Raw genomic sequence first — 24,303 nt, 5'->3', positions numbered from 1 at the left:
GCCAGGATCTTATTTGGAAATGGAGGACTGGATCACCAATGTCTTCAGGGTGCAGTATGTTGTGAGGAAACAGGGGTCTACTAGAGTGGGGCGATGGTGGTGGGCAATCAACCTATTTACAGAAGCTTCTGTGCAGTGCTTGGACCAGCCCCCCAAGTAGGATGTTGGAGAGGACTTTGTTAAACAGGTGAGGAGGTTCAAATGTGGTGACTCCTAATGAAAGCACAACAGTCAAGACATTCATCTTGACAGCCACAGTGGGTAGCTGAAGGTCTAGGAATAGAGCCCCCTCCTATGCAGCCACAGTACAAGGAGAAACCTTGTCATATCTAGGAAGGTATCCAGTCCACTGGCACCCAATAGATCCTCACACCAGGTGTCCTTGGACCCACAGCGGCACCGTTGGTAGTGCAACGGGCACCAGGGAAGGTTGAGGTGGCTCGACTGATGCCACTCCAGATCTAACCATAGATCCAAGGGGCCAGTAGGGGCCCCTCCTCAGCCCACGTGGCCCGAAGGCCCTCTATAGGGATGGGCCACCCAAATATGAGGTTCAGGGCCTCATAAAATTCACAAAGTTGGGCGGGAGTTTGTCCGTCTCCTGATAACCCCGGAAGGTGCGTAGATGGCCCGGGCGCAGGTTCAACCGCAGAGCCAGGTCTTGAATGAAGACCCTCCTCTCGTCGGCTGACTTTGACGGATGGGGTGAAGTCAAAGACCTCTTTGACATCTTGCTCTTCTTCTGTTGTGGGTCTTACCCGAACGCCTGGATGAGTTTGACTGTGACTATGAGCCCTTGGAGTGGCTCTGCGACTGATCCCCGACCTTCCTCTCTACTGGGAGCGAGACTGTTGCACGTCGAGCCGCAAGGAGCTTGAGGGACCAATTCCTCCAGCACAACAATCAACACAGATCTTGGCATCACAGTCGCGCTGTAGACACAACAGGCAGACGAGGTGTGGTTCTGTCACCACCATTTGCCGGAGACTGCCATCAAAGGGCTTGAAACCTGCCTCCCTTGTGGATATCCCTGTCACACCAGGAGACAAAGTTTAAAAAAATCTTTAACAAAAGGGTAGAAAAAAGGGCAGTAAAAAAAGTGACTGGGAGTAGCCCTTCTCCAGATCTGTGCTGACTCGCACGGAAAGAAAAGAAATGACATCAGCTCGCTGTGGTGGCACCTATATGGACAGTGCGCATGTCACTTCCGGACCAGACAACGCCACATGGAGCAGAACAACATCACCTACCAGTGCACAGGGATACTGCTAACAAATAATTTCCAGATCCAATCTGAAGCCTGGGGATTATTATAAAGTAAGGAATCTTTGGATAGGAGTCTCTATCAGATACACTTCTATTTCTCCCAGTCTGCTGACAACAATTGGGCACTTGCACACCATCAATGGAGTTCAGATGGGTTGCAGCCTTCATCCATTTATTCCATTTGCTCAGAGGCTTACAAACATTCCTGTTGTATCCATATTGGAGGGTCAGTGCTCTCAAACTATTTTGCAACATGATGTTGGTAGACAACCATGCTGAATCAGAGACCTTAAGGCACCTCATTATTTTACATTTACTTCTGGACTTTGCAGTCACTGGTGACACTAATGTCAAAAACCACTCTGATTTGTCTTACACCTTTGGTATTTTTTTTTTTTGCAACAAACCAAAGTGATTTTATCAACGTGCCTGCACACTGGAAGAGCGAACACTGCTGGGAACAGCATACTCTGAGATGCTGTGCCTGTCCACATTTACAGTTGCACTGTTTTGCTCGGAATTAAAATGTTGTCTCTTTACAGGTGGACAATAAACTCTGTTACAAGATTTGATTCTTATATTCTACATTTTATTAGTAAATCTCACACATTAGCACATCTGCCTGAGTTGTCTTAACTCTTTCTGGAGCTTACCCTTCAGCTACAGAATCCTTCTGAGTACAGTAACACCTCCTTCATAATGCAGAAGGCCTACCACTCGTTAGAAGGATGGTACAACAGAGGAGCCTGTTTTACAGTAAACAACCATAGTAACACATCCTTTGGTAGTTAGGCATAGTCTCCTCACACATCTCAAGAGACGAGTGGTGGGCCAGAAGAAACCGTTACTTATCTCTGTTAACAATCATTCTGGTGGATAAACTATATACATACAGATTAGTCACATGCAAAATAGTTCATGGATCCAGAAACTTCAAAGCTTTCATGTTACCGTATGGGGCAATGGCTTTGTATTGATGCCAAAAGTGGCATCAGATGACATGACTGAAGCTATATAGGGCCCACCCTACTGTAACATCCATTTTTTCCCAGCCTTGAGGCAAGAGGACTGATTAACATCGACATATTAGTGCAGTGCTAAAATATATGCATTTTTGGGAACTTATTAACTTTCCCTATAACTATTCATCAAAGGGGGATGCGGGTGATCTCTGAGGAATCTGTAGGCAGAGTATCCACCAGAAAGATAGTAACTTTTTCTTTTGGTGGATAATTCTACCTGCAGACTTTTCACCTGTAGAATAGATACCATATCCATACTCCCCCTAGGTGGAAAGTTGATGGATGGTTATACCAAGAAATCCTGCAAGATGGATCTTGCAAAATGACAATGCCTACGCACCTTAGAATCTAAGCAATAATGCCTGGCAAATGTATGCAGAAACACCATCGTGGCTGCCTTGCATATCTTTGCAATCAGAATTCTTCCTGCAAGGAGAGAGGTAGTTTTTACCCTGGTAGAATTGCTTATGATCCCTTTTGGAGGTTCCTTCTTGGTTGCCCATAGCAGGTCATAATGCTGAGTAAGATCCTCCTTGAAGAGTCCTTGTGCACACCACTTGCCTATATTGGCACCACAGTACCCAAGAAAGAGCTGGTGATCCATTCATGTGTCCTTTTTACGGTCCAGGTAGTAGCTGACTGCCCACCTAGGGTCCAATGTATGCAACTGCTCCTCCTTTGTTGGAAGGACAGGGGATAGAAAGTGTGATGGACTGACTTACATGGAATGGGGTCATCACTTTAGGCAGGAAAGCCACACTGGTTCTCACACCAACATATCAGGGTAAAACATGTAAATGGAAGATGGGAGCTAAGAGCCTGCACCTCACTCATCCATCTGGCTGAAATTAACACTGTAAAAAAACTGTCCTCGAGGTTAACCTTCCTAAGAGTCATCTGTGCAGGGGCTCAATCAGAGTCTCCATCAGAAAAGTTCCCACTGGGGAACAACAAAGTGGGTTGGAGGTTAGAGATTTGTTAATGCCTTCAGAGGAAGCATCACATTTGGGGATTTAAAGAGGGACGGCTGCCCTGGCAGAAAGAGGAAAGTCTGATAATGCAGCTAAGTACCTCTTGACAGTACCAATCGCACAACCCCTCTGGACAAGGGAACGTAGAAATTGTAGAGAGGAGATTAATCAAAATAATGACGTTGACAACCTCCTGTGCCAGCTGAAAGGAACTCAAACGTCCTTGCTCAAACTCTAGGCATGTAGGTGAAGTACTCCGAGATTGGGGTACAGTACCATCCCCTCTGACTGGTAGAGAAGCTCTGGTCTGAATGGCAGCTTGAGTGGGGGACATGCAGAGAAGCACACCCTCCTTGGCCAATCCACGACAATGAGCAATCTTGGCACATGTTCCCAGAAACCAAGGAATCAGAGGTATTGGGGTCAAATGCAGGGTCAAGGAAAATTCCATGGCAACTGAAAAACATCCCCCAATGCTCCCCTCAGTGGCTACTGAAGGGCACAGAACCGCTTGCATTGAGCACTGCCCAAAGAGGTGAACAGGTTCACTTGAAAAGTGCCCCACTGTGCAAAGATGTCCTGAGCTATCTCTGACAGATGTCACCAATTGTGATCGCCAAAATAATGCCAGTTTAGGTTGCTGACATTTATAGACCCACTAAGTGATTGACATTCAACCGGATCCCTTGGCAGTGTGCCCAGACCATTGTCTCAATGCCTCCACGCCATGGAGGTGAAACTCTACTCCTCCTTGCTTGCTGACATACCAGATCGCCCTTGTGCTGTCCAGATGGAGGGGAGGACGGCTTTGAGAGTCAGCCGAATCTCCCACAGTTCCAACAGCTTGGTGCAAAGAACTCTTTCTTCTGAAGAACAGACACCTTTGCTCTCCAGATTCTCCAGGTGAGCTCCCCATCCTAACGTGGAGTCCTCCATAACTACTGTATTCACAGATGGAGAGTACTGAAGGCCGTCCTGCCATGGATGTTCACCTCATTCCACCACCAAGCCACTTCTGCCACAGCCCTGGCTGTAATCACAATAGAGCTTAGCAGGTCTTCTCCCACACCATAGCCGCTACCTGTGGTAGTACCACTGCAGGGCCCTCAAGAGGCAACGCGCATGCTTGACTAGGAGACTGCAGGAACATAGCAGACCTAGAAATCTCAGGACCTTCAGAACAGGAACTTTTGCACCTTGTTGAAATGATGGGACCATTTTCTGGATGTCGGATATCCTCAAGGGTGGAGCAAAGGCATGGAAAAGGGATGTGTCCAGAACTAAATCCATCAACTGGAGTCATGGGGAGGGCCCCATGTGAGAACTGGGCTTGATGAGAACCCAGGTCTATCAGCAGAGATACAGTTGACTGCAGATGGCACAATACCACTTCCAGTGACCCGGCTTTGATCAGTCAATTGTCCAGGTATGGGAAAAAGGGGATGCCAGACCTCCTGAGGTGAGTTGCAACCACTGCCATCACCGTTGTGAAGACTCCAAGCCCTGAAGTTAATCCAAAGAGGAGTACTGCAAAGTGGTAATGTGTAGAACGCACAACAAAGTGCAAATACTTCTGATCCAACTGTAGGATGGAGATGTGCAAATACACATCCTGCAGGTTGAGTGAAACCATACAGTATCCAGCTTCCAATGCCAGAAACACCTTGGTTAGGGTCAGCACCTTAAACAACAACTCCCTGAAGTCCAGTAATTAACCAAGGCTGACGTTTCGTTTTGAGTACAAGGAAATAACAGAAGTTGCCTCCTTGGCCATTTTCCTGCTCCAGCACTAACTTCACAGCTCTTTTCTGTAGGAGTGGTGCTAGCACCTGCTGCAGGATGTAAAGGTGGTCCAGGGTGGGAGAGAAGGAAGGGAGTTGTATGTGGGGTACAGCCTGAAGGAAGAGAAGGATGTAGACTCTCTCCACTATTTGAAGGATCCACTGGTCTGAAGTAATGGCCTTCCATCCCTGTAGAAAGAAGGACACCCGTGCTCCCACAGGCTCCACGTGGATCATGAGAAGAGAACTCAGTCTGTTTTCCTAGAGGAGCAGGAGAGGAGGATGAAGAGGAGGATCCACAGCCTTTCCCCCTAGCCCTAATCCCTGTACTGGTAGACCAGCAGATTTTGCAGTTACTGTGTCAGTGGTTGGAAAGATTGTTGTAAACTATAAGAAAATCCCCTAGAGAATCCTCGAAAGCGAGAAAACTGCTGGTAATCCTTTCTGCCAGAGATTTTCTGGCTGCAACCCTGCCAGTAAATCCCTGGAGGAAAGGATACTGGCGACCGGTATTAATATTCTTGTCACCAGTATGTGACTCCCCCCTCCGGAAACAGCCACGGCCCTCCTCCCATCCCCCAAACCCTGTAGACACCACCATCCCCACCCCCAAACCCTATACATATCCCCTACTCCCCATCCACGCATGCACACACACATCCACGAGTCCACAACACCCCCTTATCCCCGCTGACACAAATTCACACAGATACATACATACACATGCACACAAACGCCCTCCCCTCAATTCTCACACACACACACACACCCATTCACACACAAAACACTCAACACCCCTCCACTCCCATTACGCTCCTTCCCTGTCGGACGATCACCTTCCCTGCTCGCGGTGGTCATCTGGGAGGGAACGGGGTCCATGGGGCCTGCTCCGCCGGCAACACTCCATCACCATGCCGATTACAAAGTTGTAATACGGCGGGCGGTGTTGTGATGACGTGGCGGTGCCAGCGGAGCAACCTCCACTAGACCACCGACTGCGAGTATGGCTGCTGGCGGCTCTCTGCCCATTTTATGGTGGAGAGCTGCCAGGAGTCATAATATGGCAGTCTCCTGGCTGGCGTGACTTAGGCAGTCAACTGTTTGGACCGCTGAAGTCATAAAGAGGGCTTCAGTGCCCATACCACTTACTACGGAGTCAGCGATGTCGAGGCTCGATTTACAAATATGTACTTACAAAAAGAGCCCTTCTACTTAATAAATGCATCAAACCTAGATATTCCAAAGGTCCAAAAAAGCAATTCACTTTCGGTACATGGTGACCTATAGTATCAGGGGGAATTATAACTACTAGCTTTTGGTACATGTCGACCTATAGAAACAGGGGTCATTATAACCACTGGTTTCTATCTTATCTTCTCCCTTTTTAACTATGTCACTGAGGGCAGTAATGAACTAGACAGGGCTTTATCAGGTAGACATTTTTAATCTCAAAGAACCTTCCTCTCCTTACCTTGGGGGTATTTTCATTCCAACTATCATAGTTGTGTAGAACTTTAAGTGCTCCTGTGTCTTTCACAGGCAGCAGCACTCCCCGTTCCGAAAGGGAACGGGAAGAAAGCCTATGATGAAGCATGCCACTGAGGGGTAACCCTGGTGGGTGAGGGTTTTACTAACAAAAAAGTGAATTGCTTTTTTGGACCTGCAGAATACATAAGTTTGATGCATTTACTAACCAGAAGGGCTCTTTTTTTGTAAGAGCACGTTGGGTCATGAAGAGGATGAGCCCTCTGTGAAAAACCTCTCATCTCCTCATTGGGAAATCAATTTACAAATATGTCTAAAGGCATTTTGTCAATCCCTAAGAACAGTATGAAAGTGCTCATGCATGTCTTCCAGGATGTGAGGTGTGACTAGCAGGGCCATATCCCACAGCATGTGCACATAGCGGGCCAGAAGACAGTTGGCATTCAAGGACTTCAGTACCAAATTACTAGCAGAGAAGATTTTCTTTTCTCATGCTTCCAGTCATTTGGATTCCCTGTTGAGAATGTGCCTTGAGAATGGCCTGAGGATCAGCATGCCTAGGTTAACAGACTTTCTGGTAAAGGTGAGCCAAAAGGAAGCTCAGGTCCCCTGGAGCGGGGTGATAGCGACTGGCAACTAGTCTATTAACCGCCCGCGCAGAAGGTGGCTTTTCCCAGACTGCCAAGACAGGTTCCACCAATGCATCACTGAAGGGAAGTAAGGGGTCCGATGCTGGAACCAAGGGGAGTACCGCCTCCATGAGGAGACTAGAAAAAGTCCACAGCCGGCAACTGTAAGTCCAAAATTTTTGCCACGTTCATGACCACTGTGTGGAAAGATACACCCTGTGGAGTTGAGGCTTCAGTTAGAATCTCCATCTCCACTTCTGGAGAAGTATCAAGGCTGCTAGCTGAAGACAACCCTGATGCCACTTAGGGATTTCCCCCATCAGTGTAAGCTGTGTAGAGATTTAGAGGATCATAGGCTAGACCAAAAAGGTTGTGAATTAACCATCTTGTATTCCTCTTCCTCTATCAGCCTCTGTTCCTCCCTTGTGGACCTCTTGACAGGAAGAGGTTTCCAAAGATGGAGGAGTCCGCTCCAGTGACTCCAGACATGGTGCTGGTGGAGGCAGAGGAACAGTCATTGGTGGGTTTGAGGATGTCACCTTTCAAGACATTGAAAAGAGGAATGCTTAGATGTGGGCAGGAGAGGAGGCTGGAGTCTGTGTAGAAGCGGGCGTCCCAGTGCCATATTGTGCCATCGACATTACCATGTGGGACCCATGCAGCGCTACAGGTCCCAAGAGTACATTGGTTGGAGTTGAGGCTCTAGAAAAGATTCCAAACATTGGACTGAGGAACGCTGTTGGGTCTATACCAGAACCCGGATCTCTGGAAAGGAAGGCTGTGGTTGCGGTATACCCTCCAATGACTGAAAAGGTATTGATGGAGTGCAAGATGCCTGTGGAGTCAACTCAAGGGTCAGATCAGGCTGTGGAATAGGCTTGTAACCGGCTAGAGTGGGATCGGAAGGCTTCACTGCAACTAACTGGCACCAAAGATGACAATCTTGTGGGAATCCAATGTCAACCTGGCAGCTTATCTCCTCTATGTTACCTATGCTTTTTTTTTCTTTGCTCTAGAAGAGTGTGAGTACTACCCTTAATGCCCTCTCTACTGGTGAGCTGGCTAAAGTCCTCAAATCCCAAAGGCCACAACTTATTAAGGCTATGTTATTCCATCACCGATACTGAAGGATATTTCTGCTGACACAGCTCTGAACTTCACCAGTGGAAGCCCAACCTAGACCATGATGACCTTGCATACTACTTGATCATTTACTTAGAAGTCCTGGGGACGATTAACGAGAAGGCCATAGCCAAATAGCAACACCTGAATACCAAGATCATGACCTCCTGCATGAGTACCAATCTGACTTCTAACAGAAGTGCAGTATGGAGACGACCATGATTTACATTCTCAAAGACATTCTTCAAATTTCAGAAAACAATACATATCTTCTCTTCCTTCTCTGCAATCTTTGAGGCAGTTGATCACCCTGCTCTACTTAACACCCCTCTACTGAGTATGTGCTTCAACTAAATCACCCTGCAGCAGTTCACATCATATCTGAAGAACAGAGCTATGCAAGTATAGGTGAGTTCTTCGGGTTCAAAATCATGGCATCCCAAGGCCCCATTCTTCCATCAGTAATCATCAATATGGAATTCTTACTGTGAAACAAACATATCAACATTCACCATTCCTCAATAAGGACGCCTCAGGTTATCACATCAGCAATCTGAAGTACTGCCTCACCAACATTCAAGCATGCATGTCCAAGGTTTAGCTCAAGTTGGAACTCTATCAAGCAAGGAGTTTGTACTCCTCACCAAATGTTGCAAATAATACCAAGGTACACAAACAGCTTTTAAAAAATAATCTAGATTGATTCAATCAAAGACTTGCTGCAGTGTCTTAAGGCTTCTACGCAGACCCACCAAACTTATCTTCAGGACTAGCCATTGATACTATCTCATCTCGATGGAGGTAATGATTTGCCTGCTAGCATTTTTGAGACTCCAGTGCTAGCTATCCCATCACAGGTCCTTGAAAGTACAAGAGAATCAAACATGCTTAGAAAACTGTTTCCCACTGTCTGTCCACATCACATTCAAGACATGCTTGACACAGCAATCAACTCCAACATATTAAAACTGGCAACCAAGATCAAGAGCTCCACTGGACCACAGTAGTACCTAGGCCAGCTTGGAAATGGAGCCACGAGAAGATATATCACCAAGTTGTCTGCTAAACCCCTATTGTGGAGAATTCAGTCCCAGTCCATATCTGCCAGGATCAACCCCTTGTCTACCTTTGGAAACCAGTGAACATTCATTACCCCAAGCAACTTCCCATCATCCAGACTCCTTACTGTTTTTCTTCCTTTGTACCCCAATGCAATTCATCCCTTTCCATCACCTTTCCTGAGTGCAGTGAGCCATACGCCTTCTCTTGCTGACTGAATGTTAAACCTTTTCTTGAAACAGGCTCCCTTGGATTGCTGCTAGGTTTGGGCTATATAACTTCCATGTATACATAAACAAGTAGCTCTGTCAGACATGGTAGAGAATCAGCCACTCTAGAATGGGCAACTGACCCATCAACATTTTGATCAGAGGTATCTCAAACCTTTGAGTCGTCAGTGATGGAACCAGAGGAATGCACTGGGATATGCAGTTATTGAAAATCAACTGTAGGATATCAAGCCAATAGTGCCCGAGTCTTGTTTATCTGATTTGCTGTTACTACCCCTCTTTTACATTGGGCCACTACAGTATTTACGAAAAAGCAAAACATTTAATCTCTAATAGAAAGGTAAAACAATTACTAGACAAACATCTCTATCAACCCAAAATACTAGATAAGTGGTTAATAACTGTTTAAGTCCATTGCTGTACTTATTCTTCTGGGTGTTCCTCCAACTATTCAATACACAGTAGTATTCTATATTGTTTTCAACATGGGATCTAGATTTTTAGATATACAGATCAATATTCTCTCACTCTCACACATGTGGAACTTTTAAGAAACACACATACAAAAAAGTTTTGCTGAGGGCACTGAATTTACTTACCTAGGGTTCCTCTCTGCTATGTTTTGTCGAGTGCTTGTTGGTGCCGGGGTCTTAATCTGAGCTTCAAGTCTAGCATAAATTCCCCCAGCATGCTGGAAATCCAAAAGAAAACCAAGAGTTTTTCAATAACCTCCACAAACAGGTAATGTTTTGAGCGAACACGGTCATAAAATGTATTAAAATCATCCTAAACAGGTTGGCATCCCTTCATATTCCACTTTAATCACTAATGCAAAATGCCCAAAATACTTACTACCCATATTTGAAAGTCTAACTTATCACTTAAATGAATTACTATCAAAGTTATATCTGGCTGCCTGTCATAGTAAACACATTTGTATAACATTGATAGGATGAGGTGCCTCCTGATCGCCAGCCATCACTTGTATGTACACTAACCAGTGCTTTAAATGGAAAAATAGAAGTGCAGGTACTCTGTACTAGAGTACCTGCTCCCTTCTGAGAAGTGCCGGTACTCTCCAATTAAAAGTATTCAGTTTTTCTTGAGATGTGCCGGTACTCTCCCTCTCAAAATAAAAAAGTGCCGGTACTCCGTACCAGAGAGTACCAGCCCATTTAAAGCACTGACACTAACTACCTCCACAATTTTAATTTGATGAGTATGAAATTAGTACCTAGAAGGGGGAAACTTGCTATTGCTGGCTGAGCCATAAGAGAGAACATTATTAAAGAACAAATTACTTACCTGGAAATATAATTACTGATCTACATTCTTTATTCATCGGGTTCTAGGCAGACTATAGACATCTGACATAGCCTTTTTCTGAAGAGTTATCCAGAGATTCATAAGGCTTTTCAGTGGCATGTGGCATGACCCACAGTGCACCTGGACCACAGGAATCCCATAATTTCAGATCCCTCAAATTTTCTCACCATTGAAAGACCGATGGTCTGTCCAAACTGACCAAAGCTGATTAAAAGGTCACACGAAAATACTGGTTGGTGACAAAGATCTGTAATGGAAAAGCATTGGTAGAAGGAAGGTTGAATAATAGATCTCAGGTGTACAGATTTCCACATGAAGAGGAATGCATACTTATAAAGAATAATCTGACTCTGGAAAGAATGTTATGTGTTGTTGTGTGTTTTTGTACACAACAGTATTCACCAAGCTTTTGGCCTCTGGGTGCACTAGGGAGTCCCAAGTTGTAGGCTGTGCAACTGACAGTAGGTCTTTCAAAGAGAGCCTTTTTGCTAAACTGTTTATGTGTTGTTTTCAAATGGTGTGTTCAATGTGTCTTGTATTTTAGATCAGGTGTCAGATCTGGTGTCCATTCAAAGGCTTCTAGTCCTCCATGAGCAGAATAATAGTCTTGCTCAACGTGGGGCTACTGAGACAATAGGTGTTGGAGGTGGTTTTGTGCTTCAGAGACAGTGTCAAGTATTCATGTACCGGTGTATCTGCCAACCCACGGGTGTAGTAGTTCCCCTTCCAACAGTGTCTCCACAGAATTTCCTTATTAGTCCCAACCAGTGACCCCTTTCTAGGTTAGCCCTCCCTTCTAACAGTCAGGTAAAATCATGATTCAGGCTCAGGTTTATCCTTAAGTTTCACCGACAAGACAAATGTGCACTAAGTTCACAGTCTTCTCGGTTCTTACCCCCAGTTGTGTAATGGATAGAAGTCGGCCTTTTCCTTGCTCTTTCAGAATAAAGTAGTACAGCCGCACTCCTGTGGTGGAGGCTGGGATGAGTGAATACAGCTCAGGGTTTCTGGTTAGGCCAGGAGTGGGCCACACCTCAGTCTTTGCACCTGCCCAGCTTCGCCTTGCGGGGCAACCACCTTGGTGCAAGTGCAGTTCTTGCTGCTGCTGTTTCCTTGGGTGGCAAGCAGGTTGCAAACCACACCCATGCCAACGCAGGTAGATGCAGCCCCCATCAGACTAGTGGCAGAAGCAGTCTCGTTGGGGCCAGGGTGATCACAGCAGATGTAGCACTGTCTGGGTCAACAGCAGCTGCAGCCCTTATCAGGCCAATGCGATCAGGACAGCAAAACCCCGACTAGGTCAATACCACATGTACTTGGACCGGTTCCTGCCAGGAACCAATTGTGAGAGACAAGGGAGGCCCTCTGCAGGTGGGTCACTTCTAACTCTCTCTCACATAGTTCGCTCTCTGGATGTACATGGGACATGCTGGGCCTTTCTCTCCTCCTTAACAGTCTTTCCTCCTGAAGGGACAGCCAAACCCAAATCCTTTCCCATCAGATATGAAACCATGATGGGTGAAGCCTTACAAGTTTTAAATGAAGTCACAACTACATTTTAAGGTGCTCCAATCTGTGAAAAATATATCAACCACTACAACAAGAGAAGCCATACGTCAGTGTCTCAAAGAAGGAGAGACATGAAACTGAAAGGACCAATAAAGTGTTCAGAAAAACTGCAACAAATGGAAACCAAATGTTTCCTTCACCTGGATGCCATGCAGCACAGAACTCAAAAATTAAGGACAGGGCTATAACTGCACTCAGGGAAAATGATTTCTGGAGACTCATGCTTGCATCTCTACTAAGAGCACTTTTACCTCACTTGTTAGTTGGGCATAGCTAGGCATTCCGTTTTCAAAGTGGCATGTATTTCACTCCACTATTACCCACTTACTAGCTACTAATGCCTAAATCTGGTCAATTGGAGTGAACTGTGCACTTGGAGGGGGGGTGTCCAGTCTTCCCACTAGTACCATAAAATGGCCTATTTTCTATTTAATTTCCCCAATTGTATAATTTATTATTGCATATTTTATGTAGTCTAAGGCACAAAAAGCAATACGGATTTGTTGTTTGCTACCAAATTAGAATGTTGCAATGGATTTACGGTTTTTCCTTGCATATGATACATGATGTGTAGCTGCTACATTGAAGAACAAGGGGATAGGAACTGCAGGTCAATTTCCCACATTAAAGAAGCTCCATATGCACACCTAAGAACAACACTTATCGCCTTAAGGGTCGCATTGGGCAATTGACCACTTATCCCCAATCCAGAAAGCTCTATGGATCTGTTAACCCCTTTGACAGTGACCTCAAGAGAGGAAGTAGGAGGGTATGTGTGGCAACACAAGAAAACACTTCTCACATAACTTTGTTTTACTTTTTTAACACAAAGGTATAAAGGTGGAGCAAGCATGACTTGAAAATTCTCAAGGTTGATATACTAGAGAGAGACTGTGTAAGGGCAGCATTCCCCCAACACCTATAATTGCCATGAACACCCTCTCACCTATGGGCCTGGTTCTCAAAACCTTTTCATATCATAGTTGTGTCCTACTTCCAGGCTTAACAGTGAATTATTCAGAGATAAAAGTTTTTTGAGATTTTCACTCAGTAGGCATGTTTCAAGCATCACAATGCAAGAGTAAATCAAACTCATGCCAGAAATAACACACAACAATTCACTTAAAAAGCTTTGTAGATCACAACACTTAGGCGAACATTACGACATTTGGCGGTAAGTGCCGCCTACCGCCGCGGCGACGGCTGCCAAAAGATCGTCACCGCAGCTAACATCCATCTGCCAAAATATGACCACAGACGGATTTCCGCCACAAGAAGGGCGGAAATCCATCTGTGGCCATGCTGGCGGATGGTGTTAAGGTGGCGCTGCTACCACTAGTATGAAAAATAATACAGCCTGTCGGTGTTCTGCTGGTTGGCGGGCGGGCGGAAGGGGGTGGGGTGTTTTGTGTGTGTGTGTGAGTGGGGGTGTGTGAATGAATGTGTGTGTGCGTGAATGCGAATGTGTGTTTATTGTTGTTTGCATGCGTGTATTCATGTGTGTGAATGCGTGTATGAATGGAACTGTGAATGAGTGCCTGCGTGAATGTGGTAAGGATGTGTGCGTGAATGAATGGATGCATGCATGTATGAATGCATGTATGCATGTGTGAGTAAATGTGTGTATGCGTGGTGCATGTCTGTGAGTGTGCGTGTATGGGGGATGTGGGGGCCCCGGTGGGTGTTGGGGGGGGTCTCCTATCAGTGACAGGGAAGGAATTCCCCGTCACCGGTAGGGCCTACGGCCATGGTTTTCGTGGTGTTACGAATGCCACGAAAACCATGGTGGTAGGCAGGGTCGAAATGCTGCAGGCAGTACATTAGAGGCTACTGGGCTGAAGATTTCTTATCTCCGGCCCAGCGGCTGCTACCGCCATGGCGGTTGGTGTGGTATATTGGCGGGTTGGCATCAGCCAACCCGCAAATGTCATAATGTGGCCAGCCTGTTGGCGGTACTACAGCCACATTTTCACCGACCGCCGGGGTCATAATGACCCCCTAATTTCTTTTAATATGTGTGTCTTATTCCTGGGATGTAATAAACAGATCACACCTAAAGCCAGGTTAAGACACAACAGAAAACTTTTTCTCGAGCAGATCTTGGAATCGCCACCATCCCAATCACGAACAAGACAGGCTCAGGTGGAACACATAAAGCAGGGGTTAAAAAGTGGAGTGACAGCCCATCATCACAGGTGGCAAACAAATGAAATCTTAGTGACAAAATTAAGAATAATCATCATTCACTCAAAAACCAGAAAAGGTTTGCTGCATTTTACCCTCAGTCTAAAAATCAGTTTCTTGGCTTTGCACACTGAATAGACCCGGACCAGTGCCAGAAATTAAGTGTATGGTGTCAAGAAGTTTGTCAGCACGTTGGGCCATACATAACATGTGAACATATATGGCTACGGTGATGGAAGCCCAAGTCAGAGTTATCATAGCATTAGGGTAGAAATATAAGCTCTAAAAGGGGAGGTGAGCTGATTCAATGCTTTGGAAAGGAAGAACACAGTGAAGATAATACAAGCATCCCAACAAGTTCGACTGCCTTTCAAATTATTTTGTATCTCTATTTTTAAAACAGCTAAACACAAGTTCCACATAAATCTACATATAATAAACATCAAACCGTGTGTTTATTTATGGTGTTTCTACAGTCTGAACCTAGCCAAAAGGCAGCACAGCAGATGAGATGGCATGCACGCAAGAGTGATAGGCTTAGGAGGCAATCATGCAGGCCACATGTTTATAAAATGATGCAAACCTACTTAAAATAGAGTTGATGGAAGTAGTGTGATAGAGCCTAGTCATGAATAAAAAAAAATCTGTGTGAAAAAAGCCGAATTTTTCAGCTTGAAAGAGATCCACTACATCTGAAAGCAGCTTTGCAGGAAAATGAAAATCATAGATTACTGTGATTCAAGAGAAACATTGGTGCCTCTAACGCACTGAAGGCTATTACATGGAAGGAGGTATTCATTTCTTACTGGCACACATACCTCATCTCTATCAGCATCTCACTGAATCAAAGGAGGATTTTCCTTGCAGGAAGAACTAAACATCACACTGCTAAGAGAAAGGCGAAGTAGACGGAGCCAAGAACAGTGACAATATATGTTTATGTTATTTGAAGGCCAAAAAAATAATTCACCAATTGCATGTGACTGAGATGCACAGCTTATGAGAATGAAAGGCTATTGCTCTAACATATACTTTCTGAGAGATGTCAATAAACAACATACTAAGAAGCCGCCTTCCTCCAGGAAGTCCTTAACATTAAGATGTAATCTAATAGTTAAATAGGCTAGTACAAAGCAATCTAGTGTGCGCTAGTGTTCCTAGCAGATAAGGATCGTTAACTTCCCTTCTCTGTCCTACCTAGGAAAGTCTGGGTGTCAGAGGCTGTTGTGGCACTAATTTCCACCTCAGTAGGAACCTTTCAAATTGACATTCTAAAACACAGAACTACTTCAAATATGCGACCTAGTTTGTATCCGATTTTCATACGAAATAATATCATTCTGATCTCTATTTTTTTTACATACATTTGTCTTCCCATTTATTCCCCAGTACATTTGATACTCTAACAATTCCTGCGCACTATAAAATTCATGAAGCACTTTAAAAAACAAAATGGTTAATTTCTAAGTGAATACGCCCCTTAGACTTGCAGTCCTTAAAGATATTTCTGCACATTAGTCTCTATAGTAGAACATCACTATGCACTCTTAAAAGCCTATTATAATCTAAAAACCATCAATCAGTTTAAGCAAGAGATGGGGCCAATTTCGACTGCCAACTCCAAATGACTTCTTGGACGTGAATGCCTGTAACCTTTTCAGTAACATTTTTCTCTCTACACGTATTCAACTATGATTTTGTTTAAGTATCTTTACCAGTCTTTTTTCTATTGTGCATTACTGTGTTTTGGAGTGGTGTTTTATCAGCCTTGAATCAATTTACTGAAAACGAGCAAAGAATTGTAAAGACTTGTTGTCCCAGTTACCATTTTTCATTTACACTCTCTATCATGAACAAGGAGTCTAAATATTATAAAACATTGTCAACCTCAAGTTCAGCAATCCTAATTTCCTCAAAGAAAACATACCTTAGGAAACTACAAACCATGAATTCCGACTGTGGCAATGCACTTCGACATAAAAGCTGGAGGTGGCTCTTCTTAGGACTTCAAGACCAGCTGTTACTACTTCTTGGAAGTATGAATATAGAGAGTCGGAGACTATTCGACAGGTTCAGAAATAGGGCACAGTAAGGGGCAAGGGATCGGACCTCAACTGTTTAGGGATTTAACAATGTCTCTATATTCAATATTTTAAGCCCTCTCTAACTTATAACGGGCAATGAATAAAGTTATTATGACCCATAATGTGTACACGTTTAACCAAAGGTACTGAAAAACAGGGACACAATGTAATCATTGACCTGCGGTATAAAAACACATTTAACTCAGTTACATTTTGAACAAAAAGTTGTTTGAGCACAAAAATAGATGAATAAAAACAGAAAATATTACCTCCTTCCCATCCTTGGATTTTACCCGTTCCAAATCCCCCAAACGAATTTTTATCAGGTGCCCAGTTATTTCAGTCATCCGTCGCTGGTCTGTAATGGGAGCGCAAGATAAGTAAAATTCTGCAATATCCTTCAGGAAACAAAAGGATATCCTGCTGCGCACTATGAATCAACACTTCCTACAGGGGCTGGTCTTCACTGTTGTGTGTAGGCAGAAACCATACATATCTGAATAGACCCCATCCTTGAAAGCACTCTGTCTGCAATTAGTGAAGCACATCACACTGCTCATGACAGACAACACACAACTCCTCTTCTGGCATTACTCGACGCACAACCCAACCTTAATCAGGCATCCCAAAACCTGCACTACACACAGCCAAGCATATCTCTTGCTTTGCCTTAATCAAGTCACATCTATGGCCTTTAGGAATTTGGCCCACACCCATGCATAGCCTAATATGAATCCTGTCCTCGCATATTACCAATCCCCTCACTATTACTTCTCTCCTACTGAGTTAGCGGGCTCCTTTTCAGCACTATCGTCATCATATGCATCTGCTGCGCTACTTTGCTACAGTCACACCACAATAAATCGGAAACACTTTATCAGTAGTCATCGAAACCACCACATATCGGTCACACAAGCCAATATTAGGAAACACCGATCAACATGCTTCTCGGGTTCATATATGTCTTCAAACCGGGAAAATAGCAGTTCGGGTCCTTACTAGTGGCAGAAATGTGCTACATAAATGACAATGATTCTGATCTTGCAAAGAAAGTCTACAGTAATTGATTCGATGCATCCATTTAAGATTCTCACAAAAATAAAATTAATTATAATGAGAAGTTGCATTTCACTGTAATATTAGGTTTCTGCTGCCTATGCAAGTCACTTTTCATCGGACTAACATAGGTGAGTGAAAGAGTTTATATATATTGGTAAAACTACTTCTTCAATTTAGGAAGCACTCTGGTTGTAAAGACCCATACAGTTGACGGCAAAACGTTCCACAGTCTAGAAAGAAGCACCAAGAACAACAATTCACATTTTCTAATATTACTATCAAATTACATGCCAATCAAAGGGCCTGAAGAAACAACACCTTAGTTGAGCAAATGTATTGTGCGTAACAGTATTTCCTAAGCATATGTCTTAGAAGCATATGTGTCACACCACAGACAGCATGATAAGCAATGCACACAGCCATTAAGATAAAACTGGTCTTGAAAGTAGAAGAGTTGTTGCACATTAACTTGGAGCTTTGACCAGCGATCTTAGTGCAGCATAACCAATGACCTGAATATCTGACAGGGCAGCGTTTAGGAAGGGAGAGATTGAACACACTGCCATAGTCCACGCAGAAGTTAATCTGTGCTCTAACAGCAGAGAGATATCTCTCGGAAGTCTGGTAAGGTAGATTTGTTTTACTTGCAAGAGCTGGAAAAAACAAAGAAACAATGAGAGGCACATTTAAAACCCTGGTAATGCATAGTCTGAGCTGGTGAAGGGAACACCCTGGTTCCTTTGGCCAAAAGGCAAGTGTCCCAAGACACTCTGGCCCATACGTACGAAACTTCCAATTTGCATTTCCCAAATAGAGAATCTTAAGAAATCGCTATTTAGGAAATGCAAATTGGAATGTACTAAAATTGCAATTTCCTAATAGCGATTCCCTTGGAATCACAATCGCCATTAGGAAATTGCAAATTTGGAAATGCAAAACCATTCCTTATGGGCCTTAGGCACACTTACACAAGCACCACTTTTTCCTCACTTAGATCCAAATGGAGCCTTAGGCCCATAGGTAGAAATGGTTTTGCATTTCTGAATTTTCAATTTCTTATTAGGAAATCTAAGAAAAGAAAAAGTGGAGCTCGAGTAAAGGGCTCCTATGCCCTTGGGATGAGTGTGCGCTCTATGGTACTGCAAAAAGTGCATGTTGGGTGCCTTTTTTCAAGTTGCACATGGTTACTATCAGATTGGATTCAATGGTAATAGCATTTCCTAAATGTCCATTTCGTATTTAGAAAATGCTATGTACATGGGGTTTGGAAATCTCAAATAGGAAACCCCTATTTGCGATCTCCTATTTTGGTAATCGCAAAATGCGATTTCTACTGTGTAGAAATTGCTGTCTTCGATGCCACAGAGCCCTTTGTGGAAAAGGCTGTTTTGCATTTCTTAACGGGCCGATATTATTATTTGGTCCGTTAAGAAATGCAAAAAGCTTTTGTACATAAGGGCCCTAGTACTTACCATCGCCGCTCTTTGTAATTAGGTTAATTTGAGGCCATCCATTTGCAAATCTCTTGCATGCCTTTCCAAAATCTCTGAGGAATTCCTACTAAAGTGTCAGGGTCTAGTAAGAGGGGTGAACGTCACCTGGCAGGATAATACGTCCCAGGAATGTGATACTGATGCCACACAGAGCAGCCAAGAATTACTTTCCCATAAACCCTCTAAGCAGGTCGCTGGAAAAAACTGAAATGTAAACTTGAAGGATATGCTCGGCTGCAACAACTCGAGTTGATGAGTAAAGTGAGACTCCAGGGAAGAGGAGCACAAAGATGATGAGGTATGATGGAATATATAAAACCCTCATGTGCAAACTAGAGGAGACACGAGTTAGCAATGCCACAAAAGAGTAGATGGAAGTAGCCTACTGTAGTTACTAGGATCTAGCATCACCAACAAGGCAGGTAGGGATGAACTGCATGGAAAGTCCTGGGAGGGAGGAATGAGCAGAAGCTGAGGAGCAAACTTATTGAATATTGTAGCAAGGAGTTATAGAGCTTCCGTCCAGGTGCGACTTACACTGATGACAAATGCTGAGACTTTAGGTAAGTGGAGCCAAAAGGTGATGAGATACGATGGAATATACAAAACCTCAAATGCAGGCAAAGGGAATCATGAGTCAGCCAGACTCCGATTAGAGTGGTACTGTGGCTGTTGGAGAGGACTGTGATAAATGCTGGCAAAAAGATGGCTGAATTCAGGGATGCCACTACAGAATACATGAACGTACCCTACTGCAGTTACCAAGATCTAGTATCACCAACAAAGCAGGTAGTCTGTACTGCAAAGAAAAGTCCTGGTAGAGAGGAACGAGCATGAGCCCAGGAACAAACCTGTTGGATACTGTAGAAAGGAGTTACAGAGCCTCTGTCCATGAAAGCAAAGTTGCAGTGTCTGCCTCGAGCGGCACTCTTAGTTCATTGTTTGCCAAACTCACGTATGTAAACTAGCAGCGTTACAGCGCATCTAGTTGAGACACAATTTCCTTGCACGTTTATTACTCCTAAAGTGCCAGACGCTGTCTGGATGCATCTCAAGCCTTCGACTCCCTGCAGTGGAGCTACCTATTTAATACCCTAACAAGAATGGGGCCTACGCCGGATTTCTAGACTGGATTCGCCTTCCGTACACGTCCTCTGTGGCAAAGATCCGTGTCAATGGACAGATGTCCCCTTCAGTGACCATCGCTCGAGGCACGGACAGGGGTGTCCTCTCTCCCATATACTGTTTGTGTTGGTGGTGGAACCGCTGTTGGACCGACTCGGGGCAACACCACGTTCTGGTACATGACCGGACTGCTCCTCATTTCTCTGTATAAGAATGACATGGCTATACTTGAGAGATCCAGATAGATGCTTCCATAACATACTGGGAGAATACCTGCGATATGGCGCTTTGTCAGGGATCTGTATCAACTGGTCCAAATCTGTCCTATTCCTGCTAACTCCCAACTGCCAGAAACACATCCCAGAATATCCACTGGAGTGGTGCGGTGACTGTCAGGTATCTGTTCTACCTGGTTATTAATACACCCTTACCACAAACAAAAGCCCGTTTTAGAAAGATATGCATGCAGTTTATAAGACCTACCCCAGTGAGCAATAGGCTAAGGGTATGCTGGGGCACACTTGCGCTCCTGTTCCACCGGGCAAGGGTGTGAGAGGGGGCGTGGGAGGTTGGAAGAGCCAGACCCAGATCAGTATTATCTATGCATGCAGGCACAATTTGAACACTTTTGGTTCCAACTGTGGTTCTAAAAATTCTGGACCCATGTAATTTACTTTGCCACAGCAGTACGATTTTAGTATCAAAAGACCGATAATGACTAGTACACTAAGCATGAGCATTTTCGCTCAATTCCAGCAGCGTTTTCACCTCGAAATCGCCATTTTCGTCCTGCACTCGTGGCTCCCATTTTATACACAGCAGCCATTTTTAAAAGTTGCCCTCACATAGGCTTATAATACAGTCAGATTTGATTCCAAGGACACGTACACCTTGATTGACTTTTCTCTGACCTGGGCAAGCTGGAACCATTGCCTCAGGCCAAACCTGTTTGGTCAGTCCCTCTCCCAGTGGCCGAATCAGATAGCATCAAGGCACACCAGGCCATAAAACCCTTATTATCGCTCACACACCCTGCCTAACTTGCTCACACCTGCACCTGCTCTTTTCTTCTTCTTACTTTACGAGGGGGAGGTGCCCGTTTTTATTAGGGGTCCACACTTATCTGATGTAAAATACTAGGCCTTGCCGGGTAATTTATTATGGGTTGGATGACATGAAATATGAGGTTTCATCATGACACTGTTTTTTCCTTTGTAGTGAAAACATGTGAATGACCAACCAAAATGTCAAGAATGTTTGCCTGAAGCTTAAAAAACTGTATATAAGGAAACCTGACTTTGCATTGAAACACAGTCTCCTGAGAACATACAAATCGTACTTGTCAATTGGTTGCAGCCAATAAATTCGATCTTTGACTTCACCTAGAAGACTCTGAGTTTCTGTAGTCTGAATCAGGAAAGTACCCGAGGTCTTTGGGTGTACCCTGGCACCGCTGGGTTACCGGATCAGTACCGGTTCTGAAAAACCCAGTACCTCACAACCAGTACCAGTACCATAGCTCCTGCATCTAGCAGTGGAGAAGGATCTAGCCCATCTTTCCCCATTGACATGGATGCTCAATGCCCCAATACCTCACAATTCCTTCACAATGGAAACTGTGGTATGCACCTCGAGAGCCTGGCCTGGACTGTCCAGAAACGCTGGCGAGAAGCTGCTATATGCCCTCTTACTTCCCCCTCCATCAGCACATGAACCAAAAGCGATTGTTCAAATCCCAGCATGGGGGGGCTTGGCACTTTAATCACCCGAGTGGGTATCCAGGCGCTGTGCTGCTGCGTTGGTTGAAAAGCCAGGTTTTGAGCTCCTTCCTGAAGTGTGCCAACGAGGGTGAAGTGCGAAGGGTGTTCCAGGACTTGGCGGCGAGGTAGAAGAAGCGACCTCTGGTGCGACTGCGTCTGATGCATGGTAGCTGAGCAAGGACTAGGTGGGCAGAGCGGAGGTTCCTCGGAGGTAGATGGAAACTCAGGCAGTGGTTCAGGAAGCAGCTCCTTGGTCATGGAGGGATTTGTAGGCGTGCCTCAGCAGCTTGAATTGACATCTTTTATCGATGGGGAGCCAGTGGAGGTCTCTTAGGTGTTGGGAGATGTGCATCCTCCTGTGCAGGTTGAGGATGAGTCTGGCTGATGAGTTCTGGATCATCTTCAGTCTTTCATGAGGTCGGTGGAGGTGCCGGCATAGAGTGAATTCCCGTAGTCTAGTCTGCTTATGATGAGAGGCTGCATTACCATTTTTTCTGGTATTGACTGGGAGCCACTTGAAGACTTTGCAGTTCAAGCTGAGGGTGTGGAATCAGAGGAGGTGACTGCATTCACTTGTCACTTCATGGAGAGTTTTCTGCCCAGAATGATGGCGAGGTATTGGGCGTGGTCTTCTGGAGTTATTCCAGTGTGTTTGCCGAAGATCAGTACTTCGGTTTTGTCTGTGTTGAGCTTCAGGCAGTGGGTGTTCATCCAGGTTGAGAAGCTCTTCATGCAGTTGTGGAAGATGGCTTTTCTCATGGTGGGGTCCAATGAGATCGAGGATGAGCTAGGTGCCGTCGGCATAGGAGACTAGGTTGATGTTGTGGGCTCTGACGATGTCCACGAGTGGAGTCATGTAGATACTGAAGAGAGTGGGACTGAAGGAGGAACCTTGCAGGATGCCGCAGATTATGTGCTTGGGTTGTGTGGTGAAGAGAGGGAGCCGGATTTTCTGGGTTCGTCCAGAGAGAGAGGATATCCATTGGAGTACGTTGTTTGTGATTCCGATCTGCCTCAGACGATGGGTGAGTGTACGGTGGGAGACGGTGTGGAAGGCTCTGGAAAGGTCGAGTGGGATGAGGCCGGCACCTTCTCCTCTGTTGTGCAGAGTACGAATGTAATCAGTTGCAGTGATGAGGGCTGTTTCAGTTCTGTGGATGGCTCTGAAACCTGATTGTGAGGGATCCAGGAGGTTGTTTCTTTCCAGGTATTCTGTGAGCTGGAGGTTGATGGACTTTTCCAGGACTTTGGTGGGGAATGGGAATAGGTTGATGGGACGATAGGTTGGGAACTCGCTGGGGTCAGCTGATGGTTTCTTGAGGAGGGGACTTCCGTCTGGGTGTTTCCAGGCATCCAAAAAGGTGTTTGAGGAAAGGGAGGTGTTGAGGATGGTGGTAGGGTGGAGGCTGATGTGGTCTCTTGATAGGTTGAAGAGTCGGTGGGGAATGGGTCAGTGGGAGCTCCAGAGTGGATGGAGTTCATGAGCGTGCTTGTGTTTGCAGTGGTGAGCTGATTCCAGGTGCTGAGAGGGTAGTCAGTGACTGAGATAGGAGGAGTGTGGGAGTTGTCAGTTGGCTGAGGGTTGAAGTTTCTGTAGATAGATTCTACCTTGTTTGGAAGTGGTCGGCGAGGGCGTCACAGAGTTCCTGTGGGGGGCGGGAAATCGGGTTTACGGTGGCTCGCGGCGCGTGAAGTCATTGATGATGATGAAGAGTTCCTTGGTTTGGTTAGCGCTGGTAGCGATTCGGCAAGACAGGGCATCCTTTTTTGTGGCTTTGATCTGGTGGGGATAGTTGTTGAAGGCCGCTTTGAAGGTAGCACGGTCATTATTGCTTCTGCTGGTCTGACACTTCCTTATGAGTTGCTTGCATTTGCGTTTGGCCGCGCTAAGTTCAGGATTATACCAGCTGGTTTGTGTCCTTGATCTGAGTGGTCTTCACAGTTTGGTGGGAGTAACTAAGTTGACGGCACCAGTGATCCAGATGTTGAAGTTCTCTACTGCCTGGTTCAGGTCTGTGGAGGTGCTGGGTGGGATGGTGTTGAGGGCATGTTTCCATTGGTGTTGAGTGACCTTTGTCCAGATGCGAGGTGGGGCGCTGTAGTTTCTGGGGGTGGTGAGGCGGGACTCGGTGACGGCA

General features: G+C 45.2%; 1 protein-coding gene across 2 annotated transcripts in view; it reads right to left on the bottom strand.

Moving 5' to 3' along the window:
• Positions 1–24,303, bottom strand: part of SANBR (SANT and BTB domain regulator of CSR) — a 187,147-nt gene that overhangs the window by 10,310 nt on the left and 152,534 nt on the right. For both annotated transcript variants that reach the window (XM_069234392.1, XM_069234391.1), the window contains exons 19-20: positions 16,998–17,086; positions 10,165–10,256 (exon numbers count right to left, since the gene is read on the bottom strand). In XM_069234392.1, the coding sequence (XP_069090493.1) occupies positions 10,165–10,256; positions 16,998–17,086 (181 nt within the window). The remainder of the gene's footprint in view (positions 1–10,164; positions 10,257–16,997; positions 17,087–24,303) is intronic.

The sequence above is a fragment of the Pleurodeles waltl genome, chromosome 5, assembly GCF_031143425.1.
Source record: "Pleurodeles waltl isolate 20211129_DDA chromosome 5, aPleWal1.hap1.20221129, whole genome shotgun sequence".
NCBI lineage: Eukaryota > Metazoa > Chordata > Amphibia > Caudata > Salamandridae > Pleurodeles > Pleurodeles waltl.
This window is presented reverse-complemented; position numbering and strand designations above follow the sequence as displayed.